The sequence below is a fragment of the Suillus clintonianus genome (genome assembly GCF_016758775.1).
Source record: "Suillus clintonianus strain FC179 chromosome Unknown DEU56scaffold_6, whole genome shotgun sequence".
NCBI classification, from domain to species: domain Eukaryota; kingdom Fungi; phylum Basidiomycota; class Agaricomycetes; order Boletales; family Suillaceae; genus Suillus; species Suillus clintonianus.
The window spans coordinates 369,734-388,790 of NW_024539230.1; the positions used below are offsets into that span (position 1 = coordinate 369,734).

Here is a 19,057-nt window from a genome sequence, read left to right on the forward strand (position 1 = left end):
ATGCGTCCAGAATCTGGTCACCGGTGGGAAAAGCAGTTTCGTTATGGGCACTGCGCTGCCTTTTTTTGCGTGGAACTGCTAGAAGTGATTGCACCACCTGACTCAGAGAATTCAGAAACCATTCAATTAAGAAATGTGTGGAAACTGGCGTGAAAAGCAATCGAGAAACAAATAGACTCTCTGCAAGCGGTTGTAGGAGGCCGCTGCTTGTCAAAGCCGCTGTTCGCAGTGCGCAAGCCTTCAAGCTAACGGCTGTATGCCTCCTACCCGTATGTAGAGAGCGCGTCATTGCTGGATCTGGTTGCGCTGAAGTCGGCTTTCATACATAATAACAACAGGTGAGATGGTCACGGTCCAGAACGAAGAAAAAAGTGGGACTTTCCTCATAGGACTGTATTGGGACGTCATGTGAGGGGCTAGGCCACAGTAAGGGAGGTGATACTGACAATGTTTGAATGTCGTTGAGTGCGATTGATGCGTTCGTTGGGCAGGTCCTCATTCGTGCACCCAGTCGTCGAAGGGCTCGTACATAACTTGAATAGGCGATGCTATAAGCGCTGATCCGCGTCACATAAAAGCAAATACTTACTTTACCAAGAGTCAAGACCGTAGTCCTATCTAAAATGTGTTTCATCTTCCTGAGGAGGGCACAACTGCCCTATACGCATTCGCACCCACAATCACGTTTGCAGCACCCTTGCGTAAAGATGACCGTTGTTGTATCGGAATTGGGCGCCAGTATCACGTCCAGTCCTCCACAGTTTTGCAAATTTCATCAATTGAAATCCTAAAGCATCGATGCCTTGGCCATGTCGTGAACGTGGCGAACCTGTGTAGAAAATCGGCCAATGCTTCAACATGGATTCACGGTTCGGACCGCGGCTCCGGACCTGAACGAGGGGGGTCGTGGAGAAAGTCAACCACGTGAGGTTGGCGCTAAAAGGCACACAATTGTGCACAGCTGTTAAACTTAATAGCACGCGATCCAACGGAGCTCGAACTCGAACCAGAAAGGCTTGCCGGTAAGCAGGCCCAAGGTAACAGCTCCCACGAGCTCCACCAACTCCACGGCCCTGATTTGTCCCCGAATGATTTAGACTCTTTCATTCTTTCAGAGTCTTCGGTATATATCCGGTATACGCTCCCTGATAGACCCTGATAATTATGCGGGCAAACTGATTTCCCACCACCGCCTATGTAGATCATCCTTTCCCATCCTTCCCCACCGCTTGGACTACAGTTGCCTTTTCAACGTTGTCTCCATGACAAAATTAAACTGCAATCACATAACTTTGTGCGCGCTGCAAGAAAAAAAATTTAAAATGCAGTTAAGCATTATTGTTGTTGCGGATGCGGCGGAGGAAAATAATGCGACCATGAGTGGGCACGAATCTAAACGCCAGGACGATGTCGCCCCTTGTCGTACCCGAATCGTTTACAAGTGAGAACAGGTGGGACCAGTGTGGTGCCAATGACCGTATTACTGGTCTGTCGTCAGCTATCGTCCCACCAAGTCGGGACCGTCGTCGCTCGTTCGTTTGGAAGGCATGGCCGAGCGCAGGATGATCGTCGTTCTACAATTCCCGCCGGAATGTGGGACCCTGTACCGTGCGGAAGAACGGGACCGACCTGCGTGAGATAAATGACTTCCCGCCTGGTGTTATATTGATCCTGCGGAAGACGACAGGTGCAATTAAGCGCACCAACGGCTCCAAATATCGAAAAAAGTTAGAAAGGTCGAACTGCTCAAAGGCTAGCAATGTATTGAATCCAACACAGGACACGTTGTAACACAAGGCCAAACTTTGGCTTGCGTACTATGATTGATACTTTGTTAATAATAGGCCCACGTGCGCATTTGACAATGCTTAGCAGGTAGATATGATGCAAAGTCATCCGTTAGAATTTAAAGCCTGTAGAAATTAACTAAGTGACGATCTTCCGACGGATAAGAGAATGGTAACGTGCATATGTTACAAGGCATGCACCGATGGGACTAATTAGCAAATGCTTGAATGCCAGTCATTGCCTTTCCAAGGATGAGACCGTGTATATCCTGTATTAAAAGAGGGATTAGGTTGTCAGCTCAGGAGATCGTGAAGATATGGTGTTAAAAAGAAGGAAACTAACATATGTCCCTGGAAGGCGAACACGTCAGTGATTTCTCCAAGTGGCGGCGAGCAAGGCGCGTACCTTCGTAAGTATTCACAACCTGTAAATTTGCAACGTGTCTACCGACATGGTACCTTTAAACATGCAACTCAGCTTGTGCATGACATTCACATGATACCATAGACATACTCATCCGATGATGCATTTCCTCCGAGAATGTCCAAAATGATTCGCGAGTGCTGGAGGGCCTTTCCACAGTTATTACGCTTTACCATACTGACCATTTCGGGGGCCAGCTTGTTTGTGTCCTTCAGTCTACCAACCTGAAGGCTGGCCTGCAAGCCAAGAGCTGCTTCAGTTTGCGCGTCTACAAGCTTCTTCTGGATAAGCTGGAAAGATGCCAGCGGTCGCTTGAACTGCTTGCGCTCAAGTGCATATGCGAGGGTTTTTTGGATACAATCCTCGAGAGCCCCCATTACACCCCATGAAATGCCATACCGGGCACTATTCAGACAGGAGAAAGGAGCACTAAGGCCTTGTCCACGCGGGAGTAATGAGTCATGCCCCACTCTAACAGAGTCCATGAAAATGGAGCCGGTCAATGACGCCCGGAGTGCCACCTTGTTCTTAATGGCTGGCGCTTCCAAGCCTTTCATACCCTACCAGTTGTGTGGGAGTGAAACAGATGGGTAGAACGAGAAACGTGGAGCTTGCCTTCTCAAGAACGAAACCTCGGACCTTACCATCCCATTTGCAGCGAGCCCAGATGACAAAAATGTCACTATTTCGCCAGCAGATCAGCGGAAATCATGGAACTTGAACAACGGAACCTACGCAACAGGCGCATTTGATATCCAAGTCTTGCTTCCATTGAGAACAAAGCCACCATCAGTTTCTTCAGCAGTTGTCTCCATGCCAGCTGGGTCGGACCCATGATTTGCTTCAGTCAGTCCCTATTAAAATTGTTACCGTGAACTCAAAATTTTATGCGCTGCGATTTCATACAAAACAGCCAACGATTTCTCCCTTGGCTGTATAGTATAAGCGCCACTTCACCATCACAGTCAGAGACCCTACCTAACCGAGGAAGATACCTCTCCTTCTGTGCTTCAGTCCCAAACTCATTGATGGGGTGCATAACAAGCGACGATTGGACGGATGCTGTCGACCGGTAGCCAGAGTCGACGCTAATGTGTGCAAGAATAAGACAACGATAGCGACCAAATCCACGCCACAAACCGCTCAATTTCTCTAGCAATGAGGCCATAAGCCACATTGTTCACCCCAGCGCAACCGTAGCCTTGAATTGTCGGTCCAAGCAGCCCCAGTTTACCCATTTCAGGAAGAATATCATGATTGAATCCTGCGTGCCATAATGAAGTAAATATTTAAGGACGAATAATATGCCTTACTTTCCGTCCGCCAGCCCTCCAGTACACGGGGAGCGAGATTTTCCTACTAAACGGATCATCACACGGTGTTCTGAATGTAGACAAGGCGGACTTGCCTGGCAGTACTCGCGAGCAGTATCACTGTATCAATATATAAGCTTGCCGTCCGCTGAAAACGCACTAGCTTAAGACGTACCGTATGGCAATTTCCTCTTCCGTTAGTAGAGATTCCAAGTTCAATGGATCCTGACAAGCAGTGGTCTTGGCCCAGTCATTATTGAACGCGAATTGGGCTTACTTCATGGTTATATTTCCCATAGCCTGACGCTATCGGGCCGATGAGTTCCCAACCATAGCCCAAGAATATTGTTGCACTAACCTGCGCGACTCCCGTTGAGTGCAAACGGTGTCTTAGTATAAGAAAGATATCCCAGTCGACGAACGGAACTAGTACACGCAGAGAATAAGATAGCCATTCTTGGTATCCTTTCTATAATCCTGTTCGATGGCAGAGCTGCAGAAGATGACCAAAGTTTGGAGCTTGATCAGAAAGTGCGGGCGGGATGAGTTGTGGGGTGAAATGTCAAACCGGAACGGAGCTACGACTTATAGCCGAACTGCCGGCTGACACAACTAAGTTTGCAAGAATATCAATATGGTAAGAATGGCGTATATGTACAGAAAAGCTCTATATTGCCAGTATTTCTCAGAACCACCTCCCCACCAAGTTCCATACCTTTTCCTTCGCGGAGGAGGGTTGGTCCTTGCCCACTGACTCGTCTCCTGCCTTTAGTTTGACTTCAGACTCAGAACCATCCGGCGCATTGCCTTGTGACTCGGCACCGACTTTAGAATCCTTCAAAAGGGCCTCAACACTCTCCCTCAGTGTCTCTGAAGGTAGATTCTCAAGGTCAGCGGATTCAGCCTCCCTGGCACGCAGAGCAACCTGCTGCAGAACTTGTTCGCGAGCTTGGTTACGAGCCTGTTCGAGTAAACGTTCTTTACGCGAAACCTTAGGCGTCGAAGGCTTGGACATCGCGTGCTTCTTGGGTGGGATGATATTAGGAGAGGGTGGGGCCAATTTTGTTGGCTGTAGCGTCGATAGCGGTACCCAGGAATCCACCTCGTGTCTAGTTCTCCTTCGACTCTTCTGAGACAACATGATTGATGGATCACTAGACGAGTCCGAATCCGCTGCCATGTCTTCCTGAGTATCTGCTCGTGTTTCCACGTTTGCTGAGGCCTCCATCTGTGCAAATGAAGGGTCGGGTCGCTCGAGTATTTGACTCCACTTGTTCAACGCAATGCGCATTTGCTCGTGGTCTGGAGTCGGCAGCAGTTCTTCGGATGGAGAAGCAAAGGGGGATGATGTATAGAGAGGCTTCAGAGGATAGAAGCCTCCCCACTCATAGAAGCTGTGTCCAATTGCAATCTTTTTACCCTTAGTGATGTTCAATGGAGTATTGTCTCCTTTGAAACGCAAGTCACTTGCTGTCCACATTGTGAGCATCCAGCGATGTTGCAAGATGAGAGAGTACGAGGATACACACCAGCTCGCTGAACATTGAGTTCAATCAATCTCGGCTGTGTTGAAGGACCTTCAGCAGAGTATGTTGAGGGACCGGAAGAATTTACATCCTTCGGGTCAAGTAGACCTCGAAGGTGTTGAAGTCCGGGGCCCCCTTCAGGGATGGTAGGATCTTGCGTTGCAGCTGGGACACTCATATCGATACCCTTCTCTGGGATGAGGTTCATTGAGTCCTCCGACTGGAATGCAGCCCAGCACAACATCTGGTACTCAGAGTCCACTTCTCCATCCTAATGATGCATAAGCAAACCGAGTTTTGATAGCTCTCCACCGCACATACCCGTATGAACCGGTATTCACGTATCCGTCCAAATTTGCGCTCTACCCCACGAACAACGGCGAACGCGTCAACCATCCCGCCTGCAAGCGTTTTGGACATGCGGATGCAAACCGTACGCCGGGCGGGGCCAACAACGTCTTCCTCATCCACGTCTTGCAGGTCGAATCGCCTTGACCATGGAGGAGTCGTTGTTGAAGCTATGTGCTTGCCCTCCCTGACAGTATCAACGGCCGCATACGCTCTCCGCTGTGGTGCATGATGGCCAGTCTGTCGCCCAGCTCTCAGAGCAAACATCCAAGAAATTCTAAGTTGGATTGCACAGCCACTCGCCGCAACAAGTATTTTTAAATAAATAAAGAAGATTATCTAAGGCTATCATTTTTTGCACGATATCCTCCTTGGCTCTCATCGAGAAGCTCGAACGGGAAGACCATTAATGAATGTTATCATCTCCGATACTCTCCTTCGCCCCATCCTTCACGCGCACGAGCAACCCGCGATTGTTCCGATTTTGAATATCTTTTACACGCATGCAGTCCTAGGTAGGTGCTGGCGAACGCGTTGTGCATAAACGGCATTGCAAGACGGCTCTACGTCTAGTTAGGGTTGAATCCCAACTCTACAGTTGGGCTGAGGTTGTCTTGGGTCGATGATGACGAGCAGTGGGATGTAACGCCACAGATGAGGCAAATTTTTTTTAGCGGGCAGGTCCCAGGAGATGCCACAAATCGCTTGTGGTGCAGTCAAGGTAATTCAACTTTTTGTCAAGGTGGGACGCCGAATAATCTTTATTTAGTCTAATTTAGGTGCTGCATTGAACTTTCGGTACATCTTTCTTTGAAGTTTTGTCGGACAATTGTAGAACTAACGAATGTCGTTGTACAGGTGCGTAGCACACCAAAACTGTTTCGTGATTATTTCGCTGCTCGCCCCAGTCGTAGCTACGAGCGTTGACAAACGGCAGAGCATATAGCCAACCTTGTGCCACTGATTCTATGTCGCCATTTCCTTTACACCAATTTGACGAACGGCAGAGCATATAGCCAAACCTTGTACCACTGATTCTATCGTTGCCACTTTCTTTACATCGATTCGACGCTTACGGCTTATCTCGCGGAGTTAAATTTACCATCGTAACATGTGGACCCATCCCGCCCGCGGATCCGGAGCCACAGGCTGCAATAGCGAGGATAGGAATATGAGAAAATCGATTAAGCGTTTCCTGTGCCTCTGCTGTCTACTGATCTCAATACAAAGGTATATACTTTCTAGACTTCGTTCACGCTGTCTTTTCTCATGTTCATTTAAAGGTACATATACTTTCTAGACTTCGTTCACGCTGTCTTTTCTCATGTTCATTTAGCGTGATTTCGTTTCAAGAATGTTCGACTCTCAGCGTTGAGGGCGTCTCTGTTTATCCTAATACCTCGGACACAATTTGTCACTGCGGCGAACTTTGTTCTATGATTCAGAGTTGTTGAAGCTTCTATATCCGTCTACATGTCAACCAAAAGATTTCTTCACCGCACATCTTGGCTGCCAGGAACACAAGCCATTCTGCAAAGAATTGCACAAAACTGGTGACTTCTCAGTCTCCCCTATTGGCAGATCAAATCAGTCGTTCCTTCGTACTAAGGGTGACCTGTATAGCCAAAACATGTTGACAGACTTCCCTGATTTGAACAGCTTGACTTTGAAAACCAGTCAACTCTGATTCTAGGACTATGTCAGACTCCCCCGTAACCCACTCCAGCCCAAAACGACACTTCGTTAGCTGGCCTCACACTCCACATTTCATAGGCAACGTCAAAAGATGTTATACGTTCACGGGCAACATCCACTTGGCATTATTCATGTCAGGGACTCGACGCACGCCTGACGACCTCGGTCCGGAAGCTCGTGCTCATTGCTGTCCCAGCTTCTCCAAAAGCTCTTAGCAGGATTTTATCGCGGGTTGCAATAATCTCTTGCGAGCGCTATGAATTCAGGTTTCGCAAACACCAGGGTTTGCTGAGTGCTCCCCCTCAGCTAGTACGGCCTCTGCGATTTTCCATATGCATTTTCTGGGACAGAGACACCTTTTTTAGTTCTAATTTTTTCTGCATGCAGATCATCGCTACTCGTAAATATGATGAGAGCATTCTTCTCGAGGGCTCGAAACTTTTGCGAATAGTGCTACCCTTCTGCTTTAGTACTCGCTAATATTGTTCTTTTCTTCAATAATAGAGACTTCACACTTTTGACGGCACTTTCTCTTGCACCAATAAGTCTTTTCGCTTTTGCAATGTCGAGATCCCCCTGCACAACCGTGTAATCAGGCTGTCTGCTTCTCCCCCCTTGTGCATTGTCGATCTCGTCCGAGGCAATTGGAGTCGAGGTGCTTCCGCCCGTCACCAGTTCAGCATTCTGAGTGAGGTCGTTTAATTCTTGCCGTAGGTTTGCCAACATGTTGTCGAGCCTTATAAGCGTTGAGATGCATTCCTCCATTTCTTCGATTCGTTTGAATGTACGACATACTTCTCTAGCGCAGGTCTCGATATGAGCAAATCGAGCTGGCCCCAGAAGGGTTCCGCCGAACCTGCGAGTGAATAATCAGTAAATAGATGAATCCCCCTAAGTCTCCTCCGTGGAACGAACACGACTGAAACTTACCATCGACTAACGATGACAACAGCGTCAAGTACACCCTCGTTCTGTACGACCCTCAACACTTTGCTCCCAGCCCATTGTTCCCCATCGTCGTTATATCCCGTGATTACCTCGAAGTCGTCAGGACCCCCGAGCCCTGTCTTGCCATGTTTCAGCATCATGCATCTCCAGGCAGATATCTCGTAGGCTTTCTTCCCAGCATGAACGACGTTTCGGTGATGGGAGATGGCAGCTTTAGCTTCTTCAGATGTGCTAGCGCGATACACGCTGCCCACGAACGCAGACCCACGGTCACGAATCTCCTGTGAGGTAACCAGACATTTGGGAGCAGGCCGGTCGACCTTCACGTATGAATACAGGTTAGACATGCAGCAAGTTCAAGATGACAGTGACGTCAAATGAACAAGCGAGCAGGTTTGCTTGATTATTGGTACTAGTACCAGTTTAATAAAAGTTCGCATACACAAGCTGTAGGTAAGATAGATGTAACAAGTACAGCAAAGAAAATGCTAGTCACTATTCGGCGGGCTCCTCCCGCCCTCATGTATATATGCAGCAAGCCAGTCTGCCCAAGCAACCATTGCACTTGCTTTATCCTAGTCCGAGTCCGAGTGCTATGTGCGTAATCAAAGAAAGTGAGGTGACAGATAACGACGACATAAAAGATTGAAAAAAGGCAGAGTAGGCCCAGTCGTAGCGCACATTATATTGAATGAATGGTGAACTGGAGTGAGATAATTCATATAAGATTTGGTGATTACTCTCGGTAGGCTCCTCGTCCAGACATATTTTGCGGTGGGGGTTCGCTGGAGTAGCTTGAGGTTGGGCGATGTAGAGGATGCGGGCGATGTAGAGGTGCTTCCCTGTAGCCTTCCGTGGGACCCCGTTGCATCCCAGGATGAGGAGGATATTGCATTTGGGGCGGCGTTGCCATTGGTGCAGGCGATCCATATCTGGATGGTGGGGCCATCCGATCAGGAGAATTGTACCCGTGGATTGGAGACGGCGGCGGTTGCTGCCGGGGATCGAAGTATCCGTATGATTGATTATCTGTCAGAAGAGGCAACTGATCCACGCTCTGATTCATGCGCGCTAGCTCTATATCACTTGGAGATTGCGATGGACCTTTGACGAGGTAACGGTCGAAAGCGGAAGGCGCGGGTGATGCACGACCTCCACTCATTGAACCCGCATACTGATGGGCCTTCTGGTGGTAAAGTGAAGAGTTGTCGCCGCTTCCAGCATTGCCGAAGATCGCAGTCGATGCAATGGACCGTTGATCCCAGTCCAGTTCACCTCGGTCGCGCCGGTAAAGGGCAGGATCATACTCCAAATCGCGCTAAATTGACACATTCAATATCTCGTTTTGAGACAGACACAGAAGAATCACCTGTTCAACAGCGGCAATCCTCAGGCCACCCTCGATAATTTGAGCGTCCAATTTCTGACCACCGTATTCTTCAAGCTTAGCCTTGTCACTGCCAATCTTTCCCTTGTAGACGTCCCCAAGAAGTGGCATCATCCTTGCATGAAGCATAGGAGTAAACAACTCTGCATGAAGCGCAGGATGACCGAAGCGCTTCTCCAACCCTCTGCCAGAAACATCTGATCTCGAGGAGTGCAATTTGGCTTCGCGAAGCTCGGTCTCCGTAGGCTTGTAGTACAGGAAGTTCTGGTAGAAAGTTCGGTCAAGCTGAAACTTGAACATGATGATGAACAAGATTGGAGGGACGGTGGTGAGCCACATGAAGGACTTGAAGCCGTATTGGAGGCCTATGGCTGTGATAGTGTGAGTTGGCAGCCGCAGCCACGGTTAAAACGACTTACTCAGGGCCATCAGCAGTTGCATGAGAATTACAGAGGCGAGTAACCGGTTAACCATCATGTTCCAGAGCCGCTGCACCAACGTTAGCAACTCGAATCACATATTGAAGGCAAATAACGCACTCCTCCCGACTCAACCTTCGTGATGAAGACGAACATAAGCTGATACTTGTATACCCATGAGCCTATCCAGAACACAATAGCACCAGCAAGGACGACCAAGGGCGCTAGAGGAGCGAAGACCAGGGCAACGGTGGCCATGAAGAGCTGCGAAATGTCAATGGGAGTCAGATCAGATCACCGAACTTAACTCACGATGTTCGCGCTATTGATGAAGGCATCAGCATCAGAGAGATGGAGAAGTAAGGCACGTACTAGTAAATAGCATACTCGAACTCTGGCGGCTGTGTCCACTCTCTGATATCACGGGGTGTGCGACCAAAGACACTGGGATCTTGTATCAGCGCGTGCGACACACGGATAATAATAATAATGATAAACGAACTGGGTCTTAAACGACGTCCAAAGGAGATTCAGGATCTGGGCTAGATCAAAAATAACCAAGAAGCCACGAAGTCTGGAATCAAGTTGACATGCGTAAGCATATTTGAATGCGAAGCACATATGCACAGGCTTACGGGAAGTATGTCAACCAATACGATGACTGATTGATATACGTTTGGTTGATCGTGCTCGGCAAGGCTATATATAAAATTTGAACAGAACCCGTGATGTATAACTGGGGGTGACCCACTATGTAGATTGTCGATGATACCCTGGAAACTGGTATGGGAGCCGATCTCCGTCACAATCTGTTCGGCCGCAACTATAATGTGGGTATTAGTATTTTAGAATAATTGATAATAAAAATGATTTCTGACTGAATCCAACGCCAATGAGAGTAAAGACAATCAGCTGGGAGATAACAAGGAAAGCGAAGTAGCGTGCAACGACAGCACGGTCAAGTCTGCCATAAATCCATCAGAACCAGGTAAATAACAGTCATAAAATGAGCTCACCGGCTGTGAGTAAGGGCACCTTGAAATTTGCTTAACCAACGCATGATGATGGGGAGGAAGAAATTGAAAAGCGCCGAGATAGCAGGAGGCGAAACACCAGAAACAAAAGCAAATGATGCTGGAGATGCAGTCGCCCACTTCGAGAGAAAACCCACGTAGGCAGATATCTATAGAGCAATCTTTCAATTGACCGAATACTTAACAAAGCGCAAAGAATCGTACCGAGCTCAAGTTCGCCAAGATGGAGATGATGAACAGGGGGATAGTGTTGAAGAAACAAACGAGCACCAAGAACAAAGCCCCGATGAGTTTGTTGCGAATGAGCTCGGAAGTTGTCTTGTTGAAATTTACCCATATCTGTGGAACATTCAATAAATATTCAAAGGCCAGTGTTAAAATACCGTACAATGTCCTTAGGGTTCGGCGCAAGAGCGATATCAGTACCTTTGGGGTGCTTCTTTCGAAGCAAGTTGGCGACAATGTGAGCGTACGGAACCGCCGCCATAGATGCAAAACCGTAGTTCTCTGCTTTGCGGGTATCAATCTGCTGACGATAATCCTCGATTGCTTGTTCCGTGCGTCTCAGCTTTGCGCTAGTCACTGTTTAGCGATATCGCAACAAAATAGAGCACGCGTACATACGTATAAAAGTCTATGGCATCCCTTTTGACACTACCCATGCCCATGAATCCACCCATCCGAATCGTGGGCCGCTCTTTGGCTATTTTTCCACCCTTAAGGTATGTCACGAGAACCTGCTCGAGTTCGCGAACGGCAGTGTTATGGTATTCAATAAGCTCAGGTAGCCGTCCGACTTTACGACCAACGTGTACTGAGGTAGTGGGGTATGGGACTTGAACGCTTTCGAAGATGGCACGGATGCCCTCGTCAGACTGGTATTTCTTGGGTACATGCATGACCGCCAGTGTCCGTGCATAAAAGGATTGCATATATTCGGGAGAGCGAAACCATTGTTGCCGGAGACGAAGCATCTCCTTCCAGTGCCGCCATACGAAGAGCATGACGAGGGCTGATATCGCGTACGAGACCGTGACGTGTGCAAAGAGGAAAGAACCCTTCACATCCCGGATAGTCAGCATGGAGAGGACATCCCGATCCGCCGAAGGGATGTTCTTCAGGTTGTAGGCCACGTTGATAGGGATCAGAATGGCGCAGCACGTAAAAGCGATGGCGGAGTAAAGTGATCGGGTCATGCGAGTGAATCTGAGAAAGGTGACGGCATCCAATCCAAGCTTGTCTACAAGCTCGGGCTCCTTTGTGCGTATGAGAGGTGGCAGCCATCCCAGAAGGGAGTCAGATATCCGCGGCGGCTGCTTGTCACCGACGTGATACTTGACTTTGGGTTCGTAGATGACCTGCACAAACATGCATGTAGGATATAACTATGTGTGTATGAAGAGACACACCTTGTTCTTAGGTCGCAAAACGTTGAATACCACAATCGTAACGAGCTGGAAGAAGTGAAGTAGGAATCTGAAAGAAGACCTAGACAACTTACGGAAATAATTGACATCAGAGCCACCTGGGAGCCTACTGCAGCTGGCGTGATCGTCCTGGAGGCATTTTGGTTGATAATTTCGCCAATGTCGGCCATGGTAGAGAGAATGAAAAGAGTCTAGCGACTCAGCGCTGCTATTGAGAAAGAATGTCAAGGGTCGGACCGTCCAAGAGTGGAGAAGGTAGTAACGTTGTTGTGCGGGAGATTGATGCCGGTGTGGATGCTATTGTTCCGGATGAACCTTTTTTGAGACAAAAAGGTTTAGTTGCTCCACTCTTTGTTTCTACTACGGCGAGGGCCTGCAAGCTCGTGGTGGTATCGTGTAACGAAGCAGATGGCCTGAATGCAAAAAATGTTCCTTGTACCTCCACTGGCGGGACCCTGCAACCGCCCGGTCAAACGGCACTACAACACCCACATTCCCCTTTTAGGACTCAACATGGTTGGCACAAAAAATAGCACCTGACTGCAAGTGGATGCATGTGCAATTTTCAGACCAAACATTCGTTATCTGAAGTACTGAAATTCCCGAGGAATCGATGCGGCATGAGGCCTGAGGGTCTGGTTATAGACGTTTGATCAGCCTCGATGATATCGATATCAGGTATGAGCCCTGGCCCATTTTTGTATTAGTATCCCTGTATTAATGATTACTCTTTGTAAGGTCATCTCCACGACTCCTACTGGTGTAAGCTGACACGTCCGAGTCAAGTGTGACGATCTACCGGGCGCACAGCGCTCGATGACCAGGGTAAATCTCTATGGCCCAGACCCAGTCTGCGTTGTGCAATTCGGACAAAAATCGACAACACACATGATCATGTCTCCCTGGTTACGTCTGGTTTGGGGTTCAAACTAAGCAGAACATCCGGACATCGGTGAGCGACATGATTTTGTCGGGGTCGATTCCAGGAGTACCAATACACAATGCTATGTACTTGCGATTCGCCGAGGCGGCCTTCAAACGAGTCGGCAAACATTCCCCTCTTTTTGATTATTTTCAGTTTTAATCCTCATGAAAGCATCGTCGTGGACAAATATGATACTAATTTGGCAGATCGATGTAACAGTCCTATCGTGGCGCGATTTTCCGTTTTTCAATGAACAACAAGGAGCAGCATTGTCATCACAGCAAGCCCAGGTCGCGCGACTCGAATTGATAAACGGTACCAATTTGAGTCGCACGACCTTGCCCTCGGTTGATGTCAAGTTTCGCAGACTGTAAATTCTGCTAGGGCTGCCTTTGCGACACTTCAAGGGAAGCAAACATTTCTGCCAGCACTTTTCCGCTCTATTCCCGACACGACAGGTTCCTAGTGTCATCAGTGTGCCTCCGAGTCCCTTTCCCTCAGCAGTACTGCCTTTTTCCGTTGTTTTCTCTGTTCATGGTGACCCTTTCAGGACATTTGCTTTCAGCTGAATTCCCGCAGGTAATGCCGCGGCATGCATTGCCTTGACCGAAACAGCAAAGCTGTCCCGCGCGGGTAAAGCCGACCAGGAGTTACGACGCCATGGGAAGGCTGATTTGTATAGTTATTCTTTACGCTCTTTAAAGTATAACTTTCTGGCTAGTATTCTATGTTTGTAGGAATATATTTGTACATGTACAGGTAGCTCATACCTCCATGGAATTCTTTTGATTCTTTATCCAGACGAAAGGAGTACACCAAGATATTGAGTCAGTCATTCCATGGTGAAGAAAATAACTCACCGGATATGGATCCATCTCTATGGTGGTTTCAACCTTGGTATGGATTTGTATCACATTGGCAGAATTTCTCGCGGGCGTTCCTCCTGAATGAGAACTCGAGTGCCAATCGTCGTAGATGGCAGCAGTCTTGAACCGATCGACCGACTTGTTTAGCGATGTCCGCGAATTCAGGGTTGCCAGCATACAATTGGCATACCTATATAGATTAATCGTGTCGATACTGAATTCAGCGGCGGACTGAAGATGAGACCAAATTACTTACAACTTTGAGATGATGTAAAATCTGAGCTATTGATAAGACAGAGTTCAATCGAAGGGGGGTTGCCACTTACAATGCAATGTGGTACAACGTTACTCGAAATGCAATGGAAAGCACAAGTTCTATGAGCGCAGCGGTCGTAGTTATCAGCCCGGTTTCGATGGTCAATTTGATAAGCTTCTTGAACAGTGACTTTGTGTGTTTGAAACCCGATTTCTCATTGCAGTGTATGAGCTGTGATGGGAGTGAGCATGGTCAGATGGGAAAAGCTGTATCTTACACTGAGCGTCATGTACACGGTGATGACTGAGTCGCATACAAGGCTGCCGACTAGCCAAACCTAGCGGATTCTGCGTTTAAGGAATATGTCCACGCCGATTACAAGGTACATAACTCACCGGGACGTAAAATGGCATGGGGCGGTCGTCGGTTAGGTCAGGAACTAAGCCATACTGGAGTCATTTCAGGAGGACGGAACACATGGGACAAATGGATCTTTACCACTACGCCCCCGTAAGTCACCATCGCAAATTGCACCAACGAAACCTGGGAGTGAACCTTGTGTGAGCACCAAATAATGGCCATCATTCAGTGCGCTCACCATCATAACCAATACAGGGACAATCATGGAATTCCTCACAGCCCAAATTCTCCAGCAGAAGAAACCATGGGTTAGGGAAGAGACTGCCATAATCAATGATCCGACCCTGCTCATATTTTGTGTCACTCACCAAGTCCCGTAAGTGGCGCCAGGGCTACATATGACCACAGAGGGTCAGGGTCTAACCGTTGCCCACCAACGCCAGTGGCGACGACCATAGATAGATTAGATCCGCGCTGAGTAGCACCAATCCAAAAACCGTGGAACACGAAGACTGTAATGAGGGTCTCTAGCAGCAAGGTCACGGACACTTCTACGGGTCAGCAATACTTCATTGCACAACAATACAGGTACATTACCCAGCGCTTTCGTCCACATTCGGTCGTTTGGGAACCGGTTGAAGTAGATGACTTTTTTCTAGGTTCAAACAGGAACGCAGAGGTACTTGATCAGGGCGACGTACAACATTGCACCAAGAGGATACCCATGAGCACAAAGCAACAGGTGTACCCAATGACCTGGTAATATAGTTCAGTACTTGAATCATGATAGCCAAGAGCATCCCTCACGAATGGGCCCTCGCTGTCACTCCAGGTGGTTGGTGAATTAACATTTAGCAGAAGCCAATTGTGACGCTTACTCTAAGGTGTCAAAAGTTCTACGCGGGTCAAAGTATATCAAAACCTGAAAGTTCATCATGAAACTTACCCTTGGTCGTCGTCTAATATCATCTTCAGAAGGATGTCCTCAGGTGGGGGACCGAATCCTAAACGAGCGCTTGGCAATGATGGCCTTATATAAGTACGGTCATCAGGGTTGCTATTAATACTCACAACATCGTTTTGAGGGGCAAATATAGGACGATCCCACCAACGCAGGATAATGAAGAGAGTAGTGCGTCAGACAGCCACGCGGGTCCGAGAGAATAACTAAGACAATGGGAAGGAGACTGGGTCAAGTTTGCGTTTGATCAATCACCATCAATACACCATCCCCAAAGGCGACGACTCGATGCGTATCATGATCTTCTGATAACGCGGTGGATATAGCTCATACATGCATGCCAGCAACTCTAGGTGAGTCGGGATCAGCCTCTGGCAAACAAATGGGCAAGATACTTTTCACCGGGCCCACGCTTTATGTCGGAGGTGACTTGCCAAATACGAGTACTACTTCTTGTCAGTAAATCTCCACGAATGCAGTGTAAAAACGTACTTGGGTCAGTAGGATCGATTCCAACACACACGAGTAAGGGGGTATTTGAGAGAAATCCAAGGCGCCCGTGTGCGAAATAAATGCGACACAACATGTGCACTTGCTCCTCTCTTCTGAAAAAAAAACCGCGAGAGCCAGCAAGTGAAGTCGGATGTTAACCGGCAGACTTGCCGATATTCACTCTTACAAATCTGACAGTACAACGGGGACCTACTCGACATGCGAACTTCTTGAAGTAACATAGCTTGCCTCGTGTGAGAAGTTGCGATTTCTCAGTTCAAACTTCAGGTCTCTGTATAAAAGATTGATGATCATGAGTTGCCTACGCCACAAATGCCTGTGATACCAACCGAACAACTATACCATCAATCCATTCCTACATCTCAGACCTTCGATCTATTCCTCCATGAGAGTATTGAGAACTCGAGCCACCTGACCCACAGCCTCCTTTACTCTATCTTTGTCCGTCTCGATGACCCTCCGCATGACCCGTCCTTCAAACTTGTCCGGATGAAACCGTAGCATTGTCTCCCGTAGTTTCTCTTTCTTTTCCTTCTTGTCATGATGTTGAGTGGGGAGAGAAATACCAACGTCCTGAGCGAGCGCAGAAATTGTAGAAAGTGGTATCAGGAATGCAGATATTGCTGTCGTTGTGAAGTGTTCCAATGTGATCGAGAATGGGTCTGAATGAGCGGTATCTGAGTGTACCATGGGCACAAATAGTGGCCACGGAATGTCTCCGAAGGAAAGCGGAGAGCCATGCCGAGCATTGGGATCCAAGAGATCCTTCCACTTTCTGTCATACTCTGCTCGAGCATTCTCCTCTCGTCGGCTTTCCCTTTCTCTTTTCTTTTCTTTTCTTCGCTCTTCCGCAGCCTTTTCGAGTTTGGCCGTTTCTGCTTTCATTTCCTTCTTCCTAGCGCTACGAGCTGCCTTTTCCGCCTTCTTGTGTGCTTCCTCTTCGTATTGTCGCGCGTGCTTTCGCCTATGATGGGGACACTCAATGCAACTGCAAGGAACTACTCGCAGCTGAGAGACAAACCTCCACATCCCATCTCGAATCCACTCAGCGTACGCGTCATCATCCATGAACCGCGGATCCATATCCATTTGGTCCGCAGGGCTTCCACCGCTGGCTCCGTTTGCTCGCCATCTATCGGGGACATGGGCGTAATCGTTAAATCTAGCGTCTATACCATCCAACCGTTCATCATCCCGTAGAGCGTCCCACATTTTCTCCCTGAAGCGAGTGTCTTCCAACTCGGAAAGAATAGTGTCATAATCAGGTTTGTGCGCGGACGACAGCGATGGGGGAGGCGGAGGGCCATAGAAATCTTCGTCAAGATCAGAATCAATTACCTCTCCTCGGCGTCTCCGTTTAGAACCAGACTCTCTATGCTCGCTCGATTCCTCAGACAGATGTGACCGCTTCGTCGCCTTCTTTGCGGCTTTTCGAGCTTTGCAGAGAGCCCGCTCGGCCTCCTCAGCGGGAGTGCGTTTAAGATTCAGCTTACCCATTAGTTGACATTGCCTTTGCGAGACAATAATCGCTGAACCTATGGGCGTTTTAGGAGGGTGTCTGAAGTTGGTCTGACTCGGAAGGCAGTGCGGGTGCTTAGTCAGCAGCATGATGAAACGTTTTGGTTCCGTGACTTGTCCGTGACTAGACCTTTCATCACGACGACATGCAGTCCGAGTCCTTATATGATGGTAAGCAGTCTCAACGAGTACCTAACCATTGAGCATGCTAACTTGAATTCAGCGGCAAGAAAATGGTTCTTCCTCATACCACCCATAATGTGTCCGCTTCAGTTTCTCATCGATGCCCCGTTCGGAAGATTTGCTCCATCCAATGACAGCATCTTCGTTGTAGATGGAATCAAGTCGTGGATTGTTATGGAACTAGTCTCTCCCATGACCTTCATTGCTGTACTATTCCGCGGGCCCTGGGCAACATCAACGTCTGCGATGTCCGGCCCGCAGGTCATCCTCGCTGGCCTATTCATTATCCATTATCTTAACCGTGCAATAATTTCCCCTCTACGAACACCATCTCGCTCGAAGGCGCACATCAGTGTCTCCCTCTCCGGTATCATATTCAACCTTGCAAATGGTGCTTTGATGGGTACCTACATCTCATCTCCTACTGCATCTGCATTTCTGGAGGGGGCCTTCTCTCGTCCATATTTCTGGGCTGGAATAACACTCTGGGCGTGTGGCTTCGCGGGAAACATTTTGCACGATGAAGTGCTTCTCAATATCCGCCGTAATTCTAAAGCGAAAGGCAAACGCAACGAGAACAAAGTCGGAAAGGAGCACTATGCCATCCCCCATGGCTACCTCTACCGATATATCTCCTACCCAAATTACTTCTGCGAATGGTCAGAATGGTTTGGCTATGCATTAGCCGCTGCACCATTGCCTGCTCTTATGCCGCTCACAGAGACAATGAAAACCATCCAACCCCCTTGGTTGTTCTTCTGGGCCGAAGTTTTCATGATGATCCCTCGGGCGTACAAGGGCCATCAATGGTACCACAAGAATTTTCCCGAGTACCCCACGGAGAGGAAAGCTGTCGTGCCATTTATCTATTAGGCTGCCGGGTGTGACACAGGGGCTCTGATATCTATACTTCAAGGACAGCTAATGTTTACGATTTCTATATCACGATCAGCTTGTTCCATTTCCAACTTCGATGATGTTAAGAAAGTACGATCTACCATGATTATCCTCGAAAAATAATAACTTATCGAGCGAATGCTAATGTTTTGGGTCGCCGCTTGAAAATGCCTTTTGCGGCAGTTCGACACGTTCACTTGCTTGTACCAAAAAAACCAAAAAACATACATACTCATTCTTCTAGGTCCCCGGTTTTACGGTTTTTATCTT

At 48.2% G+C, this 19,057-nt stretch overlaps 7 protein-coding genes across 7 annotated transcripts; 1 reads left to right on the forward strand and 6 right to left on the reverse strand.

The window, feature by feature from the left end:
• Positions 1-1,996: 1,996 nt before the first annotated feature.
• On the reverse strand, positions 1,997-3,979 carry DEU56DRAFT_868680 (acyl-CoA dehydrogenase domain-containing protein; the record flags this gene model as incomplete). Its single annotated transcript, XM_041355510.1, has 11 exons — positions 1,997-2,085; positions 2,194-2,246; positions 2,302-2,771; positions 2,827-2,893; positions 2,947-3,065; positions 3,118-3,143; positions 3,190-3,299; positions 3,352-3,475; positions 3,525-3,567; positions 3,696-3,749; positions 3,947-3,979. The coding sequence occupies 11 exons, from the start codon at positions 3,977-3,979 to the stop codon at positions 1,997-1,999; spliced, it is 1,188 nt and encodes a 395-aa protein (XP_041213747.1).
• Positions 3,980-4,137: 158 nt separating this feature from the next.
• Positions 4,138-5,684, reverse strand: DEU56DRAFT_849283 (uncharacterized protein). Its single transcript, XM_041355163.1, has 3 exons — positions 5,372-5,684; positions 5,054-5,321; positions 4,138-4,994 (listed from the first exon to the last, which is right to left on the reverse strand). The coding sequence occupies exons 1-3, from the start codon at positions 5,663-5,665 to the stop codon at positions 4,210-4,212; spliced, it is 1,347 nt and encodes a 448-aa protein (XP_041213748.1). The 5' UTR covers positions 5,666-5,684; the 3' UTR covers positions 4,138-4,209.
• A 1,862-nt stretch (positions 5,685-7,546) lies between these two features.
• Positions 7,547-8,388, reverse strand: DEU56DRAFT_727146 (ribosomal protein S5 domain 2-type protein; the record flags this gene model as incomplete). Its single annotated transcript, XM_041347965.1, has 2 exons — positions 7,547-7,949; positions 8,024-8,388. 2 exons carry the CDS (start codon positions 8,386-8,388, stop codon positions 7,547-7,549), a joined length of 768 nt encoding a protein of 255 aa, XP_041213749.1.
• Positions 8,389-8,582: 194 nt separating this feature from the next.
• Positions 8,583-12,675, reverse strand: DEU56DRAFT_476291 (uncharacterized protein). Its single transcript, XM_041346407.1, has 16 exons — positions 12,383-12,675; positions 12,291-12,335; positions 11,506-12,239; positions 11,270-11,456; positions 11,086-11,220; positions 10,864-11,030; positions 10,726-10,811; positions 10,599-10,670; positions 10,483-10,546; positions 10,350-10,421; positions 10,220-10,291; positions 10,160-10,169; positions 9,968-10,111; positions 9,848-9,917; positions 9,411-9,799; positions 8,583-9,359 (listed from the first exon to the last, which is right to left on the reverse strand). The coding sequence occupies exons 1-16, from the start codon at positions 12,476-12,478 to the stop codon at positions 8,778-8,780; spliced, it is 2,925 nt and encodes a 974-aa protein (XP_041213750.1). The 5' UTR covers positions 12,479-12,675; the 3' UTR covers positions 8,583-8,777.
• A 1,164-nt stretch (positions 12,676-13,839) lies between these two features.
• Positions 13,840-15,791, reverse strand: DEU56DRAFT_955304 (uncharacterized protein; the record flags this gene model as incomplete). Its single annotated transcript, XM_041359223.1, has 15 exons — positions 13,840-14,024; positions 14,094-14,289; positions 14,356-14,376; positions 14,426-14,586; positions 14,633-14,692; positions 14,751-14,804; positions 14,854-14,898; positions 14,954-15,036; positions 15,084-15,263; positions 15,313-15,363; positions 15,417-15,471; positions 15,523-15,535; positions 15,594-15,611; positions 15,662-15,745; positions 15,787-15,791. 15 exons carry the CDS (start codon positions 15,789-15,791, stop codon positions 13,998-14,000), a joined length of 1,053 nt encoding a protein of 350 aa, XP_041213751.1. The 3' UTR covers positions 13,840-13,997.
• A 405-nt stretch (positions 15,792-16,196) lies between these two features.
• Positions 16,197-17,772, reverse strand: DEU56DRAFT_476433 (uncharacterized protein). Its single transcript, XM_041346408.1, has 2 exons — positions 16,519-17,772; positions 16,197-16,460 (listed from the first exon to the last, which is right to left on the reverse strand). The coding sequence occupies exon 1, from the start codon at positions 17,684-17,686 to the stop codon at positions 16,565-16,567; it is 1,122 nt and encodes a 373-aa protein (XP_041213752.1). The 5' UTR covers positions 17,687-17,772; the 3' UTR covers positions 16,197-16,460; positions 16,519-16,564.
• Positions 17,773-17,842: 70 nt separating this feature from the next.
• DEU56DRAFT_774117 (3-oxo-5-alpha-steroid 4-dehydrogenase-domain-containing protein) lies at positions 17,843-19,016 on the forward strand. Its single transcript, XM_041351608.1, has 2 exons — positions 17,843-17,878; positions 17,931-19,016. Exons 1-2 carry the CDS (start codon positions 17,854-17,856, stop codon positions 18,761-18,763), a joined length of 858 nt encoding a protein of 285 aa, XP_041213753.1. The 5' UTR covers positions 17,843-17,853; the 3' UTR covers positions 18,764-19,016.
• The last annotated feature ends 41 nt before the right edge of the window (positions 19,017-19,057 follow it).